Raw genomic sequence first — 19,517 nt, 5'->3', positions numbered from 1 at the left:
CATCCCCTAAGTACCATAAGTGATTTATGAATTTTCAATCACTGCTTCTGCTGCATGTTTGTCATCATTTTGTACGCTGCAGGTTTTTTGGACACTAGACTTTATATTAATTTAAAAGGCCTAGAATGGGTTGCTGCTGAAAACTATATCTTCATACAACATTTAACTGTAAAACAGCATTTACAGGCATTCTCTTCATGTAAGGTCTATTTAAATTGTTTCCTAAATATATAAGTGTTTAAACAATAAATTCATTTTGCTACCCATCTGGCTCACAGACAAGCTCCAGGTTGCCGAAAATATATCCCCCCAAGAAATATTATTACACGTTATGAGAATTCTCTGTAATATTTCTTAATTCCGCTTTCTACGAACAATAATATGTCATCAAATTCTTCTTTTAGAATTTAAGTGGTATGTGTACTTTTTGAATTTTGAAGCGCTTAAATAATGGAATATCGAGTCTAGAACTAAGAAAAGCAAGAACTTCTTTAAAGACACTCTGCAGTACGATTTCAAGTGCATGATTATAGCAATAAAAATGCAAGATATCACAGTTCAGCTTTTGCTCAAAAAAGTTACATGCACAATTTATACAACCGGTATTGTAAGCCGCTGTATAAAACACTACAGCTTGAGCAGTTAGCAATAAAGAGCAATCATCTTAGATATCATAAACAACTGAAGAAATATCTCAGAAATTCTGAGTAGCTGTTTAACATTAGGACCTGAAGCTATCATGGTAAGCCTATCTGCGTTTTTTTTTCAGTTACATTTGGATGTAGCTTTGTATCCCAGGGAATAACTAAAAAATCTAAATTTAAATTCATGAAATCTGATTTTACCTCTCGAAGATTTTCTCTTGCTCTCTTAAGGAATGTACCATTGATCACTAGGTCATTTGGATTCAAATTTACTGCATCTACATAGGCTGTAAATAAGTGAACAACATCTTTATCCCTAATATTGCATTTGTCTAACATTGATGAAATGCGAGCAGATATCAATAGTTGTCAAGCTTTTTTGCGTTGTGGTAGACCAGATGTAGAAAAAAAGGTTCAACAGGTTAGGATAGATACCCATTTCGGTTTCTAAATCTTGTGAATTGCAAGAGGAATTTGATGATAATAAAGGACTATAGGACTATGTACTGAAATAGAAGACAGTTTAAAGTATAGATTTTTACATTATTCCGATCTGGATTTTTTTTTAATTTATATTTTAGATATGGAAAATAGAGTTTATTTTTATGATAGGGTAATCAAGGATTTATCAAAATTTAAATCATAAGAATGCATAAACATTTAAGTATATAACTAAAGAACAGCAAATTAAAATATAATTGTCATTACTTATATTTATAGCATGGAAACCTATCGACCCTATTTGCCACACCTATTACATACGCAGAAAATTTTCTAAATTAACACCCCCAAAGCCAGGAGGAGGCAATTTGTTGTTGTCAAAAATCATTCATTAATGGCCTAGGCCATTCATTAATGGCCTTTAGAATCCCTTGTGTCCATCTTGGTGGAGAGAAATGTTCCCCTGCCGCTTGGTTTGAAACGGGTGCGAATAGCGGTATGCCTGCCCCAAGGCCATTGGTGTACATGTACCCTATGTAATATGTAAAATTTTACAGAATGAAAGTGAGAGAATGGTTGGTCTGGAAGTAGCAACATCTATTGAGGTTCAAAATTACTTTAAATATGAAACCTAGGAATATTTTTTAAATAAAAATGAGAAAATCCGCAATTTTTTCTTCGAAACTCAAAAACGGGGGCCCTAGGGGCACGTGTTAATATTCATGGATTGACTTAAAATTTTGCATGGATCATTTATTTGTATAATGGAACAAATTGAGGGGGCGTCGTGTAAAATATCTACAACTTCAAAAATAAGGACCACCCTAATATATATATATATATATATATATATATATATATATATATATATATATATATATATATATAAACGAAAAAACGTGTAATGCGTATACGTGAATGAATATGTATTGGACTCTGCACTATACACGCAGTGACCAAAAATAAAAGGGAAAAAACAGATACGAATAAAGGGTGCTTCACTGTATATATATTCAGGGATGCAGAAAAAAACCCGGAAAAGCAATTTTCCATGTACCTTGATTAAAAATAACTAAATTAACAAAACACAAAAAATAATATCATTAGTAGACCTTTAGCAATCAATACATTCATTTGATTTCAATCTGACTGCCTTTTGCAGTGGTACAGAGGCGCAACCGCTTATTAAAATTCTTGTCTTATTGGACATATGGACTGTTGTGGAGTCTAATTGAAACTTCCATTCTACATTGCCAAAGTGTTCTTAGGCCCACAGAAATACAATGACTTGTCCCTCTGGTACACTTTTTGGTTCGTAATACAGAACTCATCCACAAAAAAAAAACATAAATTCTTTGCCGCTTCTGCTAATTCCTGTCGTTCTGGGAGTTATGAGCTGGTTTACGATAAAGAGCAGCTTATCAATGAAACGTATCTTTTTAATCGCGGACTTGCGGCCCGTCTCAAACGATTCTGGCATCTTTGGAGTCATGCGAATTTCTCTTTTTCCGCAAAAGGCAGAACTTTTGGAATTTGCGAAACTTCTGCCTGAACTCTCTTTTTGTTTTTAACTTTACTGATCGGTCACATACCCCCCCCCCCTCATTCCACGAACGACTTCTCTCATGGCCTGACGATTAGCGGAAATGTTTATTGCTCGTTTTTGTACACTTTCTGGACGTCGATTATCATTTCCAAGCTCTTTAAAACGGAATATTGCATCAAATACTGTTTGTCGAGGCATAACAAGAAAACGGACTGTCGTTCTCCTTGGTAAGGTAACTTCAATATAGCAGGTCTTTTGCTTAGAAATTTAAGAAAACCAAAAAACAATACATAAAATAGGAGATAAACTATAAATTATTTTCTTTTTTTAGTAAGAAACAAAAATAAATGAAGACACTCATTTAAAATAAATTAGTTTACTTCCATGCAATGATGCAAACTTTGTCCGAGTTTTTTTTTTTTTTTTTTTTTTTTTTTTTTTTTTTTTTCGCCGCATCCTATATTACAAGAATTTCATTGCAACTGAAGCAACTGAATGTCCTTATAAGTTTTAGTGAAACATTTTTTTTTTCATTTTCACGTTATCTGTTATGCATATTTTGCAAAAAAGCAAATTGAAATTTTTATGTGCTGTGTTATTTTTTCAGTTACAAAATTGTTTTACGCGTGATTGAAACGCTTAACCTATTATTAGACAAACATACACGCAAGAGTACCCACACTTACATATATTTATACACTTGCTATGTGAATGAAAATAAAAGTGTGATGTTGAAATCAAGCGTCTTAGATAAAACATTTTTAATTGAAGAATTATATATTCTGAAAGTATTGTAAATGATATTTACGATATTGTTATTCAATGCTCATCTTTTAATTAGCAATCATAATTTCATTTTTATTCTTTCCTTTAGCAGAGAAAATATATTAAGCTTTGTAAATATCCCTATAAATTACGTTCGTAATTTATTCATTGGCAATACCGTCTATGTTTTATTCTAAATTTTCCATTAAAAAATTTCTTAGCTTCGAAAACTCAATTTCCTTTTTCCTTCCCTCGAAGCATCTTTGCATTTATGAAATACAATCTCTCACGTTCTCGAGTTTCATTTAAATTAAATTTTCGATGCGATAAAATTTTCTTTTTAAGATGGAGAAAATGCATTTGATATTCAGATATCTTAAAAGAATCTATTATCTGGAGAGATTATTTTTTTCTGATTTCTCCCCGAAAGGATTAGTATTTCCTACGCATTGCAGCCTCTCAATAACACTTTCTTTGTCGTCTTTGAATGTTTCCTAAAATTGTTAAATATCTTTAGGTAATCTCTCCAAGGACATTTATTCCACAATGCTCATCTGAAAGTGATATTCATTCAATTTCTGCAATGTAGTTCTTGATATACTGAATCACAGAATCGTGGTTGTAGTTGTTTGACATTATTGTTTTTTTTTTTCGTAATTTTCAGTTTATGATTTGTTTTAAACATTAATTTATTCGTTTGGTACAATTCGACATGATCGTTTCGGCACGAATGTTTTGGAGTATAATTTAAAAAATAATTTTGAAAAAAGTAAATAAGCAAATACTTAAAATCTTCACATATATACTAGTCAAAATCAGTGATCGAGTAACGCTCTGACGTCCACAGCAATTAGGTTATTTTTAAAAGGAATTACTTTACAATTGAGAAGGTTTATTGACATTTGTATATATTTTTGCGAAAAATGACCATATCATTTAAATATTGACTTTTTTTATGAAATGACAAAATATTTATCAAAGAACTACAAATTTCAACGTAAAAATACGAAATTTGAAAACGATTTTTCTTTTTCACTTTTGTCCGTTATGTATTTATTTATAGATTTAGGCTGAAAGTAAAATTGTTTTGAAATGGAGGATTACTAAAACGTAACTTATACTTTGTTGAAAAGTTTCAGCATTAATAGCAATTTTCAAGGGTTTTTTGCCCATCTATATGCATGTATAACTATTTCAGTTTTATATTTTGCTATGAATCGACTTATTTTAGTTTTGATGGTGTACTCTTTTCAAAATATAGGTATTATTTATTATTAATTGTCCTGTAATACAATGTGCATTTATTAATATTTTGTATTCGGGGAAAGATTTCTACTATGCCTGTAGGTCTCGATCCAAGAGAATAAAGTCGATGTATAAAAACTCCTAAACACTACTTTTATTTTTTGATGAGTAGTGACAGCGACATGGGTTCTCTAGTAATCTGCTATTGGAGCAGCCATCAACTTTTTTGCTGAAACCCTTTTTTTTCTGCCGTCTCTCAACTCTTGTTTGCTAAAAGAAAAACGTGTTGACTAAAAGTCTAACTACTATTTTTTATTTCCGTTTTACGACTTAATTAAAAACCTCTTTTCAAATAAACGAACTACGTCTATTCTTCGGCTAATCTTTACTGCTACTGTCCTATCTTCTTTTTTGTAAACTGTCAACGACATATTACTATAATCATTTGCTGGTACGATCTTCACGTTGCATGGAATGTCTCTCGTCCGTTCTACCACTTGTTTGAATGCAATTTGGATGAAGTGTTGTCAGAAATAATTGTTGATATCTAAAAATTTTATTAGTCAAAGATTCAGGTGATTAGAACATCATGTTTGACTTCAGCGCATGACAAACAAAATGTGATTATATGTGTGATATAATATGATATAATATGATTATATGTGTGATATAATAATGTACACCGTAACGGAAGCTCATGGATTTTTAGTCTAACTTTACACTTTTCGGAAAATATTGTACACTTGTAAGTTTTCCCTGTTTTGCATCCATTGTATTTTCCGACTGGTGATAGCATTTAAATAATCTTTAAATAAAATTGTTCACCATATCAACTGGAACGTTTCCATTCAAAACACAATGCAATTTCACAGAATTCTTTCTCAGAAATGAAAAAGAAGTCCAATAACTTATTCTACCTTAAATTTAGGACAAATATTGACTATTACGAGATCCTACAGAACTCAAAAAGCCTCACAAGTGATACATGTGAATTGTAACAAAAACTTTTTTATTATAGTATCTGAGGCCGAAAACCTATAAGAGGAAAACGAGAACATTTCGATTAAAATGATATCCTTTTATGTGTCGCCGTTCTATTCAAAAAGCTTGAGAATCGATGTTAATGCGTGCTGGATTTGGGCCAGAAAATTTCGATTCAGAGACTTTCTTTTACTGTTTTACCTTTCAAGAATTGCAAAACAGTAGAATATTTAAACAAAAAATGCTATTCTGAATCGGTTCCAAAATTATGGAATACCATTTATTTCTGAAAGGAATTAATCAAATTAATATTTTAGCACTATGAAATACCTTCTATGTTTATTGAATAAAAACAGTAGTGAGATTTATTTATTTACGTATTAGCTGAAATAAAAAACAAGTGATATTCCTAAGATAAAATATCGTCGCCTCGGAGCAACACTAAGACATCTAATTCCGGGAATAACACTAAGATATCCTACTCTTGCTCTGAGGTGACAATATGCATGCTTACTTTGCTTGATATCTAAAATTTAGTTCATGAATTGTAATAAACTTGCAAATTTTTAAGATAAGGATCGCTCATAAATGATGACACGGTTTGAGGGGGGTGGGTTTCTCTTTGAATTAAGACAGTGAAAAGTAAAACTATAACAAAAATTGTGACGTTGCACAATTTGACTGAAATAAAACCCCTTTTTTTGTAACGAAGTATTTATATATTGCAGCATGACATGTGATAACGAAAAAAGAGGGGGTAAGGGTAAATTAGGATACTTTGTAACAAAAAAAGGAGGGGGGTCAAAAATGTTGAAAAATAGTAGGACGTATTTAATGGGCAGATTAGTATATATTCTAACTAAATCGTACCCTCAATATTAAAAGTAAATATCAAAGTAAACAAACATGGCTTTAAGGTAAAATATGTTTTCTTATTGAACAGAAAATCTGATACAAAATGCATGGGTTATAAACTTTAAAAGGTTGCTAAGAATTCACGGAACCGGTTTAGTCAGGTTTGTAAGTAAATGCCTATTTCCTTCTCTCTGAGGCCATGGTTTTTAATAATGACTACAGCTTAAAAATAAACTTCATCATAGTAACGCCATATCAAGTTTTTTTTTTTTTTCATTTCTGTCGAGTTATTTTCGAAAGTCCGTTCAGTTTTCTTTAGGATGCCTTCTTGCTAAGCATGTGTTATGAAGTTTTAATAAATCGAAAGTAAAACAATTAGGAGAAAAGTCGGATGATTTACAGGTATTTCATATAAGGCACATTTGGTGATAAATAAGTAGAGTAAATTGATTTTGGCTTACTTGAGCCTTTTTTTCCTTAGTTTTTAGTTCGCCGTTGTGACAAAATTCTTGCCGCAGTGATGAATCCTCTTGACATTTTTGCGCACTGAAAAATCTATTTTATATTGATATTTTTGTCATTTGAGCAATAAAAAATTGTTCTTTAATTAGTGTTACTTAAATTGTCAAATGACTCATCAAGTGTTACTATAATACTATTTTTCAGCAGCTAGGCGCATTTTACATAAGGTAAGTTAGAGAAAGGGTGCTATAATTAAATTTTTATGACTTTGAATAGAATTTTGGTTAGATACATTATGCTGATTTTTTTAACGTGTTATTTGCTCTTATCTAGTAGCACATATCAATTTCAATTTTTTGTAAGGAAAAAATGAACTGTTTTTAGAATAAATTAATATAATTGTAGCTTGCGGTCCATATATAGTGTTCCAGAGTTCGCCCACGTGTTGAAATCATTTTTGAAATATTAAAAAATATGTCGTCGAACTGTTTTAACTAGGGTCTGGTGGGGTAAAGTGGTCATAAAATCGTAGGTTTTCAACTTTGGTGGATAATAAATACAACAAATTATTTAAACACTTCAACTTTTTTTGTTGTTATTTTACATTGCATTATTAAAGAACACAGAACATTGAAGTTGAGAAAAAAAAATTGATTTAATTAGTTTTATAACACTTTCTTTTTACCTTTGTATTTATGACTACTTTACCCCATGGGAAGGGGGAAAGTGGTCATAGCACGGAGTAAAGTGATCATAGTTGAAAATAAATGCAAAACCTTATTAAATAACCCTAAAATTTGTATATTTAATTTATTTTTATGGTTACAAGTATATGCACTAATATATGTGTGTATACACGAGTATATACGTGTCGTGTAAACATGAGTAATCACGTTCATATATGAGTAGATACATGTATACATCAGATACATGCATACACGTGCCTACTCAAGTATATACGTGTATACACGAGTATATAAGCATGTATACGTGATTACCTAAAAGAGTGTTGACGTAGCTACACGAGTATATATGTGTCAAGTTTATATAGGTGTCACGTGTATATATACGCGTATAAACGAACGTCATATGCATGTATGCACTTGTATCTCGAGTATACACATGCACACCTGAGTATATACGTGTATAGTAGACGTATATACGCATATATGTACAAGTGTACATGTGGGTACATACACACGTATACATAAATGTATATACGGATATACACGAGTTAATTCGTGGATGCATCCAGTGCGTGTTTGTACATGTCTACTCACGTATATACATGTATATATGGAAGCACGGGTATATGTATACGTGTAAACACAATTATATCCCTGAAAAGACGTATATACGTACATTTACGTGTATACACCAGTACATATATGTATACAGGAATATATACGCTTATATACATGTATGCTTACAGAGTGAATCCAAGCTCTTGAGCAAAAATCTAAGGGATGTGAGAGGGGAGGATAAAAAGCAAAGAATAACAAAGAGCTTATGGTCTCTGACGTGCTACATGCACACAAAGCCAGAAACCTGGATGCAAAACAGGTCACAATTTTTTTACACAAAGATGATTTTACTAAAAATTTTAGTTTTTAAGAAATATTTAGAGCACTTGTTAAAAGTTAGGCCCGCAGTAGTTCTAATACACGCATCGCAACAAAGGCGTAGCGACGGACGAAAGTTTTTCAAAAGTCTCGTTATTGAAACAGAGAGTGCTTTGTGATTGCAACGCATGTATTACAGTTGCAGGCCGCAAATTTCTTCAATCGCTTTAAAACTTTCTTACGACCTAAAATGTTGTGTAAAATTGTCTCAGGGTAGCAAATTTGTTACCTGTTTTGTATCCATCAATCTTTGGCTTTGCGTGCATGTAGTGTGTCAGCATTGTCTTTGTGACCATATGTTCCTTTCTTCTTATCCTCCCTCTAACACCTTTTAAAAATTTTCCCAAGAGTTTAAACTCACCCTGTATACTTGTATATCATATGCTTGTATGTAAGTGTCTACTCGAGTACGTATGTGTATATACGTGTCTACCTGAGTATATAAATGTTCGTATACGTACGAGTAAAAGCAAGTATATACGTGTATAGTCGAATGTATATCTGCATAGATAAAAAATACCCATATCGCAGATACCCATATACGTATTTATTGGTGCATTTATGTGAATACGTTTACATACGCGCCTACACGAGTATATGCGTATGCATACGTATATACTCTTATATTTAACTTCATTTACTACGAAAACAATACATATTGAGTGAAATTAATAGTATTTGATTTATATCTGCCTTATACTTAACTATTAAGTGACATTAGAAGAACAATATTCGTTAAGCCTAATATTATGACCACTTTACCCCAACTTACTGAAATTGTTCTAAAAAAATATCTAAAATATATTCAGCTAACTGCTAATGAGTAAGCGATCTTAAGACATGTAGGAAGCTTCCTGTGCCGTCAATCTGTTCATAATTCTAACAAACAAAATTTCCCAAAGAAGTTAAAAAAGGTGTTTAGATTTTTTAAATTTTCATATTTACACAAAATATTTTTTTTACCAAATAAAATTTTGCCAGTTTTGAAATTTTGTATTCAAAATGTAGTTTTTAACTCCCAAACCTAAAATAAAATTTTCACATTCATCCGAACATTTATTTCCAAGCTATAGTCATTTATTTGACGTTGACCACTTTACCCCATTGACCACTTCCCCCACCAGACCCTATAAGACGAGTAATACAGTGTTCAATTAAAATAAAAAATATTAATTACTAGAAAATTGTAAGGAAAATGTTAGAATGATAAATCTGTCGATATTGAGCTGTTAGGACTTTACTTATGGAACATATGGTCACAAAGACAATGCTGACACACTACATGCACGCAAAGCCAAAGATTGATGGATACAAAATTACGTATGGAAATGTTTTTAAAAACGGATATCAAAGAAATGTGCAATGTAAAAATGTATTAAAATATAGTGAGCAACAATTCTATCCTAACTTACATAAGTTTTCATATTTTTCCTTAAGGTGGCAACCATAGAAACATGCATATGATTACCATTAGCAGAACGTAAAATTACTAATGAGTTAAGTTAATAATATATTATAGCTAAAGGAAAATACAATTATTTAGTAAAGCGTATCTTTCCTCAAAGTTTTGAGAATTTAAATATATGTAAATTAAAATACAGTTTTTCCTGGAAATTAGAATTTTTCCTCCACTTGAGTGGAATCACTGCATACAAAGGTGACTGATCAGAACAATCTCTTCGAATTCACTCATCTTTGTTACTTTCGTTGGTTTGTCTCTCTTTTAACTATTTGTTTCTAGCAAACATTAATGCATTTAAGTTTTTAAAACCTTTTGAAACTTAAAAAGCACATGAATGTGTTTACTTACAATGCTTTACACGCCTAGTACACACACAGATCTATGCGTCGGTGTATTTTCTTTTGGCATCAGAGTTTTTACTTTTCAATATTTTAAACACGATTTTAAAGTGGAATGTTCTTGTATTTATTTCAAGACACCGGTAAGTTCAAAGGGATATCCAAGTGTAAAACATTGAATACCCTTCACTTGAAGTAGACAAATTTGCTTTACCGAACTTTTAATGTACGAATTTTCTTTTAAAAGCTTCACGTGCTAATTTATTCCAATACAAGTGCTTTTTCCAACGCATCGGAGAAAAACTTAATAAATGATAAAAAACAAAATTTAGGTTTTAACTTATTTCCTTCTTACATGATCCACACTCATTTATCCTAGAAATGTTTCCCAGCATCAATCCAAGGAAAAACTCAAATCCACTCATCAAAGGTACACGACCTCCTATTGATTGATCACACAACTAGTCTCAGCAAGACAATTAGTTTATATCTCGAGTGATATGTGGTCGTAGAAAGTAGAAGGAACTCGTATAGTACCATAAGTTATAAATGTTCCATACTGCGGACTATGATTGATTAAGCAGACGCAGTTGCTGATCGTAAGCAACAATCTCTCCTGAGATTTTGCCACTCGGCTCTCTAATGAACCTTCATGCTGCATTTGCAGGAACTGTGCAGTTTAATTTATCATTGCACCTGATGCTTTGTTACGGAAAGCATAAAAAGAAAGATGTATGCAGCACATATCGATGTGAGACTTGATTTTCTCTCTTGTTTTATAATCAAGAGTATATGATACTGATATAATCTGCAGAATTAGGTAGAGTAGATGCCCAAAAATTTTAATATTGATTGAAAAAATATTAAAATATACATTGTTAAAGAATATTTATATATACATATAAAAAAAGTAGATAGAAGGGGAAAAATCAGTGCAAAGAAAACATCAAATTGTTGGGTAATATCGTTATTATATCTGCTATATTATAAAAAATAACGGTTAAACGACATGCTAAAACGATAACAAAAATATAAAAAAAGAACTATAGATTTCTTTTTTATATTGTACACCTAACCTCTTTTTGTGCGGTAGATAGGAACCGCATAAAAAATCGCATAAAAAAGTTCGCTCATTTACAAATAACTTCGTCCGTTTTATAAATACTATCTTCAATTGAATCCGAATCTGATTGAAATTTTCATACACAGCACAGAAAAAGTTTGCACAAAAAAAGTAGCAAACAAACGGGAAAAAAATCGAACAAAGAAAGACCGTACAAAAAGAGGTTTAGATGTACCCAGGAAACGGGCTTTATAAGTCTATACAAGTTATAACTAACTAAAATACCCACTAATAATACAGTTGAAGATTACACTACCCTAACATAGGTCAACTATTGCAAATCTTATGTTTAATAAATATCACTCACGTAGTATTAAACGTTTATTGAAGTATTTGAAGAAAAGGGTCAACCATTCAGCTATTATTTCATTTGTGTCCGTTAATGTCCTATAAGCCTGTTTTTCCCCAATCAAAGATGAGGTTCATTATACGTATATGGCCCATTCAAGCGCCGGTACACATTAATGTTTTAAGTATTATTTTCTTATTTAAGAGATAAAAATCTAAGACTGTTTTCCGCAGCACCACGGGAAACATAACAGCTGGTTTTTTACATGAACTTTAGACCTCAATAAACCTCCTAGTTAATAAACTGCAAGACATATATAAGGGTTGCCCAAATGAAAAGTGGACAAGTGCAATAACATCGGAATGAATGATTCAATTAGAGCGCCACTGCACAAGTATATAATGGGTGGTATGAGGTATGCATCTCAAATGACGTCCAGCAATTAAACCTGTTTGCAGTAGAGGAAATTGTGCAAAAGGAAAGTCGTGCTATCCATGGATGCGTCCAGATCGGAAAGCGTGGTAGTACGGTTAAGGGCGGCAAACGACATCAGATTTGCCGAGACCGGGCCAAGCATTCATCACGATCACCAATGATTCCATTGCCTTCGTTAATGAAATGATCCGAGCTAATTGAAAGATTAAGAGAACCAAGATGTCCGTGACGAACTCAACCTGAGTAAAGGAACGGTTCACTCTATCATCCACAAAGATCATCCCAGGAAACCCAGACGACCCTAAAAGAATTTTCCGTTGGGAAGTTTTGAAGCACCCCCGTACAGTCAGAACTTGTCAATCTGTGACTTCCACATCTTTGGGCCACTTAAGAGAGCATTACAAGGAAAACATTTCCATTCGGACGATGAAGTGAAGGAAGCCGCGCAGGACTTCCTCAGGAATCAGCCCCAATCTTTCTACAGCGAATGTATCGACCTGCTGCTGCAACGCTGGGACCTACGCGTTAACGCCCATGACGATTTCTTTTGATTTACATTAAAAGTATTATTTTTATTCAACCTGTCCACTTTTCATCCTGGCAACCCTTATATTCTGCCGTGGGAAAGTTAAGCGCAGTATCTGCTTAAATGAATTTTTGAGCTATTTGAAGAAACGCGTTTGACGTTTCATAATAATAACTGGGAAACGTTGAAAATGGAACGTCCATTTTCAACGTTTCCCAGTTAATTTCAGCAGAAACCAACTTTAGCAAGCTTGTAAGCAGAACAACAAGCTTGTAAGTGCAATAAATGACAAAAAAAATGTATTTCTTAAAGGTAAAAATTAGAACTAAAAATTTGCAGTTACTGCGCTTTACTTTCCCATGGCAATATTGATTATCAGACGGTAGTGCTAAATTTGATATAATGTTTATACCTAAATATTACATACTTTAAACCTTGCTAAAGCCTTTAGTTTAATTAATTAGTTTCAGGGCACATGTGTCATTATGTTAAACAAACTTTTGCGTTTTAAATTTCTTTTGCTTGTACTTGAAAGTCTTCTTCGTCTTCTAATCATGTTTTTATGCCCCCTTTTTTAAATTATTTAACTAATTGTGCCTCTTGCAAAATATTTTTCTTAGCTGCCGAAGTTTTTTTTTTTTTTTCTGAAAAGATTTTTTTAAGTTGAGAACTTCTGCATGTCAAATGAGAATTATTTATGCTACTTTGTTTCCAAAAAAGAAACCAAAAAGAGATTAAGCCTTTTTTTCTTATTTTATGTAAAAGCACTACATTTCAGTTACACATAAATAGAAGAGCGCAAAGGCTTTGAAAAGGTCAGATAACGTAATAAAACGTTACAATAATTACGTAATAAAATAAATAATGTAATCCTTTAGGCGATAATCATATCGTGAATTCTTCTTTTAGAAAGGTTCTTACAACACACATTCATATTTTCATTTTGTCGGTAAACTGGTGAATATGTCATACGTTCTTATTTTTCAACTAGCCTAATATAAAGGTAAGGATCTCGTTTCTGCGTACGTTACACTTGATTGACAGGTGCTCTCGGCACGGCAGTTCAATAATAAAAAGTGTTTTTTTTTTTCCAATTATTTCTTCACCTAACCAAATCGCGCACATAATAAGAAAACAATGAATAAATAAAACCAATGTTTATCTTTTAACGGACACATCGTCTGTAAAATAATTTATTTTTGATACTGGATTTTGTTTTGATGGGCTTTCTATGTATTTCTAGGTTTGTTTGTTTTTTTATGAGAAAAAAAGAAAATATAGAGAAGTTGTTCGTAAATGCTACAAAAACAATTTGATACCCGTTTCTATGTCCAGAACCATTCCCTTTGTAATCGCAATCCTTTGGATGTTTTTTGTGAATATAAGTTTACTGTTAATATTATTATTCATAAAAATTAGTAAATGCCAATTTCTACAGAAGCTAGCTAATGAATGCCGGTTCTGTCTTTAGACCAAAAGCAAAAACATTTGCGCAACGCATTTTTCGCAAAAAAAAAATATTGGAAACATTGGTCATTTATACATGATACTAAAATTAGAATTTTTTTTCAGTTTGTTATACTCCATCAGATCATAATTCTATGACTTTTATGAAAATTTGCAAATCAAAAGAAAGATTTGGTTCAATAGAGAACAAAATTATTCAATTGATTTTTAAGTTTAGCTAGAGAAAAAGGTTAGGCATTTAACCGTTTTACAAAAAGGGATTTAAAAAAATGTATAAAAAGAATCTCATGATCGAATTTGATTTAAAATTAAAGTAGCGAGGTTAAAGAGTTTTGGAAATTATTGAATTCTTTTTCCAATCTTAGAATATTTGACGAAGAAACTGAAAGATGTGATTTCAGTTAGTTGTAGTGGGTTGTATAACTGAAGGGATTATACAGACACATAAAATATTAAATTCACGCAATGAATAAAATGTTGTCAGTTCTTTGGTATTTATTCATATATATATATATATATATATATACGAGGGCTGTTCAATAAGTAATAAGACTAAGTTTATAAAAAAAAATACAGAACAACTTTTAATCGTCAAAATTTACATGGTTTTTTTTAAGAATAACTTCTGCGGGACTAAATGCATTTATTCCAACGTTCTGTCTACGTTTTAAAAACATGTGAACGTTAAGTTAGTAAGAGCTATTTCATAGCCGCCTCCGAAGAGTGTAGACATGCTTTGTTGCTTTTAAAATGTTAAAATGGTTTCTTAAGTTGAGGAAACAGCCAGAACTGACATTTAAAATAATTCTGAGATTCCCCTTGATAATAATAGCAGCAGTGTTAATTATTGTCTCTGTGACGGACGTTGAAGGTTGTCCCTCACGTTCAATATCTTCCATATTCTGCTTGCCTTCCTTAAAAGCTTTATGCCAGCAAAAAGTACTGACTCTAAATATTGCTTCATCGTTGAAACCTTTACGAATCATATTAAATGTATCCGATGCTGATTTTTGCAGACGAAAACAAACTTTAATCCATAACTTCGTTCCAACGACACTTCTATTTTGACAACTGGCTGCGACTTGTAGGCGCCCGCCAATAGGCTTCGATTCAAACACATGATACTCAGGAACATGAGACGCGCCAACTATCGGTAGACTGTGTTAATACAGACAACAGACATTTCTTATGCCACAGGAATTAACATTCCGATGAGTGGTTTCGCGGTAGTAAAATTAGTCTCATTACTTATTGAACAGCCTATATATATATATATATATATATATATATATATATATATATATATATATATATATATATATATATATATATATGTATGTATGTATCTTCGACAAATTATAACTCTTCAGTTATGGAGAAGAGAAATAATTTTTAAAGAATACAATAAATGTTCAGATGAAGGAAAAACAGTTTTCTTCTTTTTTTTTTTTTTGCAATGACCTTTTTCAGTTCTGGTAACTTAATTAGTTCAAAACACAACCAAATAAAATATTAAAAAAAAAACAGCTTTGATTTAAGTCGATTGATTTTTTCAAGACAAAAATTCCTAATTCCCTAAGAGATAATTCAATGAAACGATGATGGGAACTTGAAACAAATTTAAATTAGAGGAGCTTCGCATGCGAAATAAAGTTTTCGATTGTTATTGGGGGAAAAATAGTCATTATGCAAGAATTTCTAGGGAATACGCCAATGTGTGTCGTTAAAATAATCTTAAAGATTCTGGAATATAAATGAAGTATTATAAAAGAAATATCTCTTTTAGGGTGGTCCTTATTTTTTAAGTTGTTACTATTTTATATGACTTTTCTGCAATATGTCCCTCCATACAAATAAATGACGTCACGCACTGAGTACAACTTAAACGAATGTTTAAAAATTTCATGGTTTTCAGAAGTTGCTGAGAGTTGTTTTTTTATACATATGTTTTTATATATAATGTTATTTAAAAAAAAATCATAAAGTAGTAGTCATTTTTATCGCTTATTACAAAATATTGAAAATGCGTTTGATAATTAATATTATTTTTGAACAGAACTCATTGTTCTTATTTTACAACGAAAAGGAGTACTTTCTTGTTCTTAATTATGGCCGGCTGATGGTGTGATGTAATGGCGGTGGCTTTCTATGCCTGGAACCCTGAGGTGGCCAGTCGGTGGATTTTAGAGATGCAGAAAATCATCAGCGCCCATGTTGTATGAATATGCGGCATGTAAAAGATTCCTTGGGTATTCGTTTAACTTTAAATTCCCTCGGAAAAATTAAATTTCAAGTGCAGTTTCACATCAAAAAGAGCGCAGGTGCCTTCATCTGGTGGAAACTGGGCGTCAAAAAAACTACTTCTGTCATGCATCAGCGCCTTAATGGTGTCAAGTTAATGACTGATGCCTTGTTAGGGAAGCGCACTAGGCCTGGTAAAGGAAGAATGGCTTCTTACCCAACCCCGTTGAAAGCAAAAAAATATTCTTAATTACTGAAAATATACTTTAATCTACTTGATATGATCGCCCTTGATTTTCCTATACAGTTGCTAAACGATCTAAAACTTTACGATTTAAATGACTCTTGTATTTTCTACGATTATTAATTTATGATAACTTCGCGAAGTTCATATTAATAAGTACCATAAAAATGGAATTTTTGAATTCGATAAATGATTGAGGTTTGTCTTAAAACTATTCAAATATTTTATGTCACTTTATAAAGCGAATCATGAAATAGTAATTTTTGAGGCGTACATTAAAATAATTAAAGAGTACGCCATTTGTTTCGTTGATATACTCTGGTAACAGAAACAAATGTGTTTCGGCAGCTTTAGACTACATATTGGTTCTTGTACATGGTTATCCTCAGCAATAACACACTAATCAGAGAAATGGTTTGGAATAGATGCTCCATATATTTTACTTTTTTACCGGATTTTTTTAGAATTTAGTAAAAATAAAATATTGAATACCAAAATCTCATATTTGCTTTTATTTGCTTTTTTCTCTTAGGAGTACTTTGTTAATAACGCCAAGATAATCCGGCAAGCTACTCATCGTGGGACTGAAGGGAAGAATCAACTCCTTTACGTCATTGATCAACTTCTTGAAGCTTATAAACCAATCTCAACCCAACCACCGACTGCTTTTCAACTTCTTAAGCAACCGAGCATCTATGGGCTCAAGGAACCTCTCGAGTAAGTTAAAAGCCCTAGGCAATTTAATATTATTAACACCAACGCGTCTATATTACTGAACGCGTTTTGGGCAGCAATGACACGCCAAATTATGTAGTCACAAGTCATAGTAAGTAAGTGGGGAAGTGACCTGTTATTTCTTGTAACCTACTAGAGATGCGCAAAACGAAATAATTGCAATATTTTTTTCAGTTTTTATAATATAATTTTCTTCATTCAAAAGAAGTAAACTTATAATAAACAAACTATTTCTCCTAAAGCATGTCATATTTAAACACAGTGCATTTCTACCTTTTTTTTTTCATAACCTACTGGCAATGCATAACCATGCAGTGCATCAAACCACAATTCATTTCCAATTGCAATTATAAGTTATCATTTTACAAATAGTTGACTGGTAAATATTTAAATACACGTTTTATTTATCAAGTACGGAAAATACATTCATATGCAAAAGTTCAAGACTACCGTTATTCATAAATTTAACACCTCATACCATTTGTGTGTGTGTTTGTGTGCTTTTTTTTAATCTGGCATTTCACGTGTTGAGGTATTCAACTGCTACGAATAAGCAACCTCGTCTCATTTATAGCCAATTGTATCATGAACTTATCCTTGAACAATGCTGTTGTAAAATATTCATAATTGCTAAAAGTATTTATAGTTGCGAAAGGGAGCTAAAATAGTGGCGCTGCATAAAGTAGGATTTTCAAAAAGTGGAATTAGTAAGAGAGAACATGAACTTGTAAGCATCGAGAAAAACAGATGTTTCTCAAGCTATCAATAAATTTCATATTTCTTAACGGATGCCTAAGAACAACCAGTGCACGTGGGGATCATATTATCCCAAAAAATGGTTGTACGAGCTTTAAATGCCTCTTGCAAGAAGTTTTGTCTGCTGATATTCTGTCTGAAAAGGGCACCGGCATTACTGAACGAACTGTTTCAAGACATTCTTTTGCAAATGACATGATGTTATTGTTTCGTAAATATGCTAGACCACCGTAAATAGCTCCCCTCCCTCCAGTTAAAAGACATAAAAGAAGATATGGTAGCCATGTCTGTATCTGGGTTCTGATGTTCTGTATTTACTGTTGCCTAAAGCTACTACGATCCAATTGATGCAGATTTAAAGACCTTGACATGAACGTGATGTCTACAAACTGTCCGTTGTATGATTCCAATCATTAAACGGATACGTGATAATTTGAAACTTCATGTAAATGTTAATTTGTGTTCAACTTTCTATCGTGATGGGGCTCCGTATTAGAGATTTAAAGCTATTAGCGACCATCTAATGGGGGAGTAAGAGCTATAAAATCGACTGACGAGGGACCAGCAGATTAAAAGTCAACCAAGAATTTTGTTAAAATAAAAAACAGCGTCTAATGAGCCTACGTTAATCAAGCTTACCGCCAATCGTAAAAAAGAAAGATTTTTCAAGGTATTGACCTACTATTTTTTATTCAATACCGTTGTGCGTTCACTTTGTTCTTTATCAAATGCTATTACTGAGGTATTCCAATAAATGTCATTTCCTTTGCTATACGTGATCTTAAACTTTTGCACACAACTTTGTTTCTGAAACAATCACGGCTTAAGAGGATTTTTTGGTACTAATAACAGTGCAAGCACTATTCTTAGTTATAAAACAAATCAGAAATAATTACATTGCTTATTATTATATCAATCTTAAAAGTCAACTGAAAAATACTAAAAAAGCTGTATTTTATCAAATGAGATCACTATTTTAAAGAAACAGAGTTTGAGTTTTTTAACGCGCTACAAGCTGTTAGAAAGAGATATGATTTATTATACAACAAAAACTGAAAAGAATTTTTCAAACAAAAAGTGCGTTTTATGGTACTGGTGCATAGTACTATGTATGTTAAAGGTTCCGAGTTTTAAAACAAAAAAAAGTGTGTTTTATGGTACCAAAAACATATTTTGTTGTTTTAAAGCTATGGACCTTTGACTACTTTCATACTTTTTTCAGAAGTACTTTTTATAAGCTGTCAATGTTTTTAAGTCAGAAATTTTCTTCAACTTTTAACAACACGTTTGATTTAAAAAGTCGTCTTACATTTTCATATTTAAAAGATGTTGTTTAAACT

The 19,517-nt window shown here is 32.0% G+C and overlaps 1 protein-coding gene across 1 annotated transcript in view; it reads left to right on the top strand.

Annotated features, from left to right (window-relative positions):
- Positions 1-19,517, top strand: part of LOC129231365 (fasciclin-1-like) — a 281,260-nt gene that overhangs the window by 150,598 nt on the left and 111,145 nt on the right. The window contains exon 4 of the mRNA XM_054865660.1: positions 17,219-17,403. Coding sequence (XP_054721635.1) covers positions 17,219-17,403 — 185 coding nt within the window. The remainder of the gene's footprint in view (positions 1-17,218; positions 17,404-19,517) is intronic.

This window comes from Uloborus diversus, chromosome 10, assembly GCF_026930045.1.
Source record: "Uloborus diversus isolate 005 chromosome 10, Udiv.v.3.1, whole genome shotgun sequence".
Classification (NCBI taxonomy): Eukaryota; Metazoa; Arthropoda; class Arachnida; order Araneae; family Uloboridae; genus Uloborus; species Uloborus diversus.
This window is presented reverse-complemented; position numbering and strand designations above follow the sequence as displayed.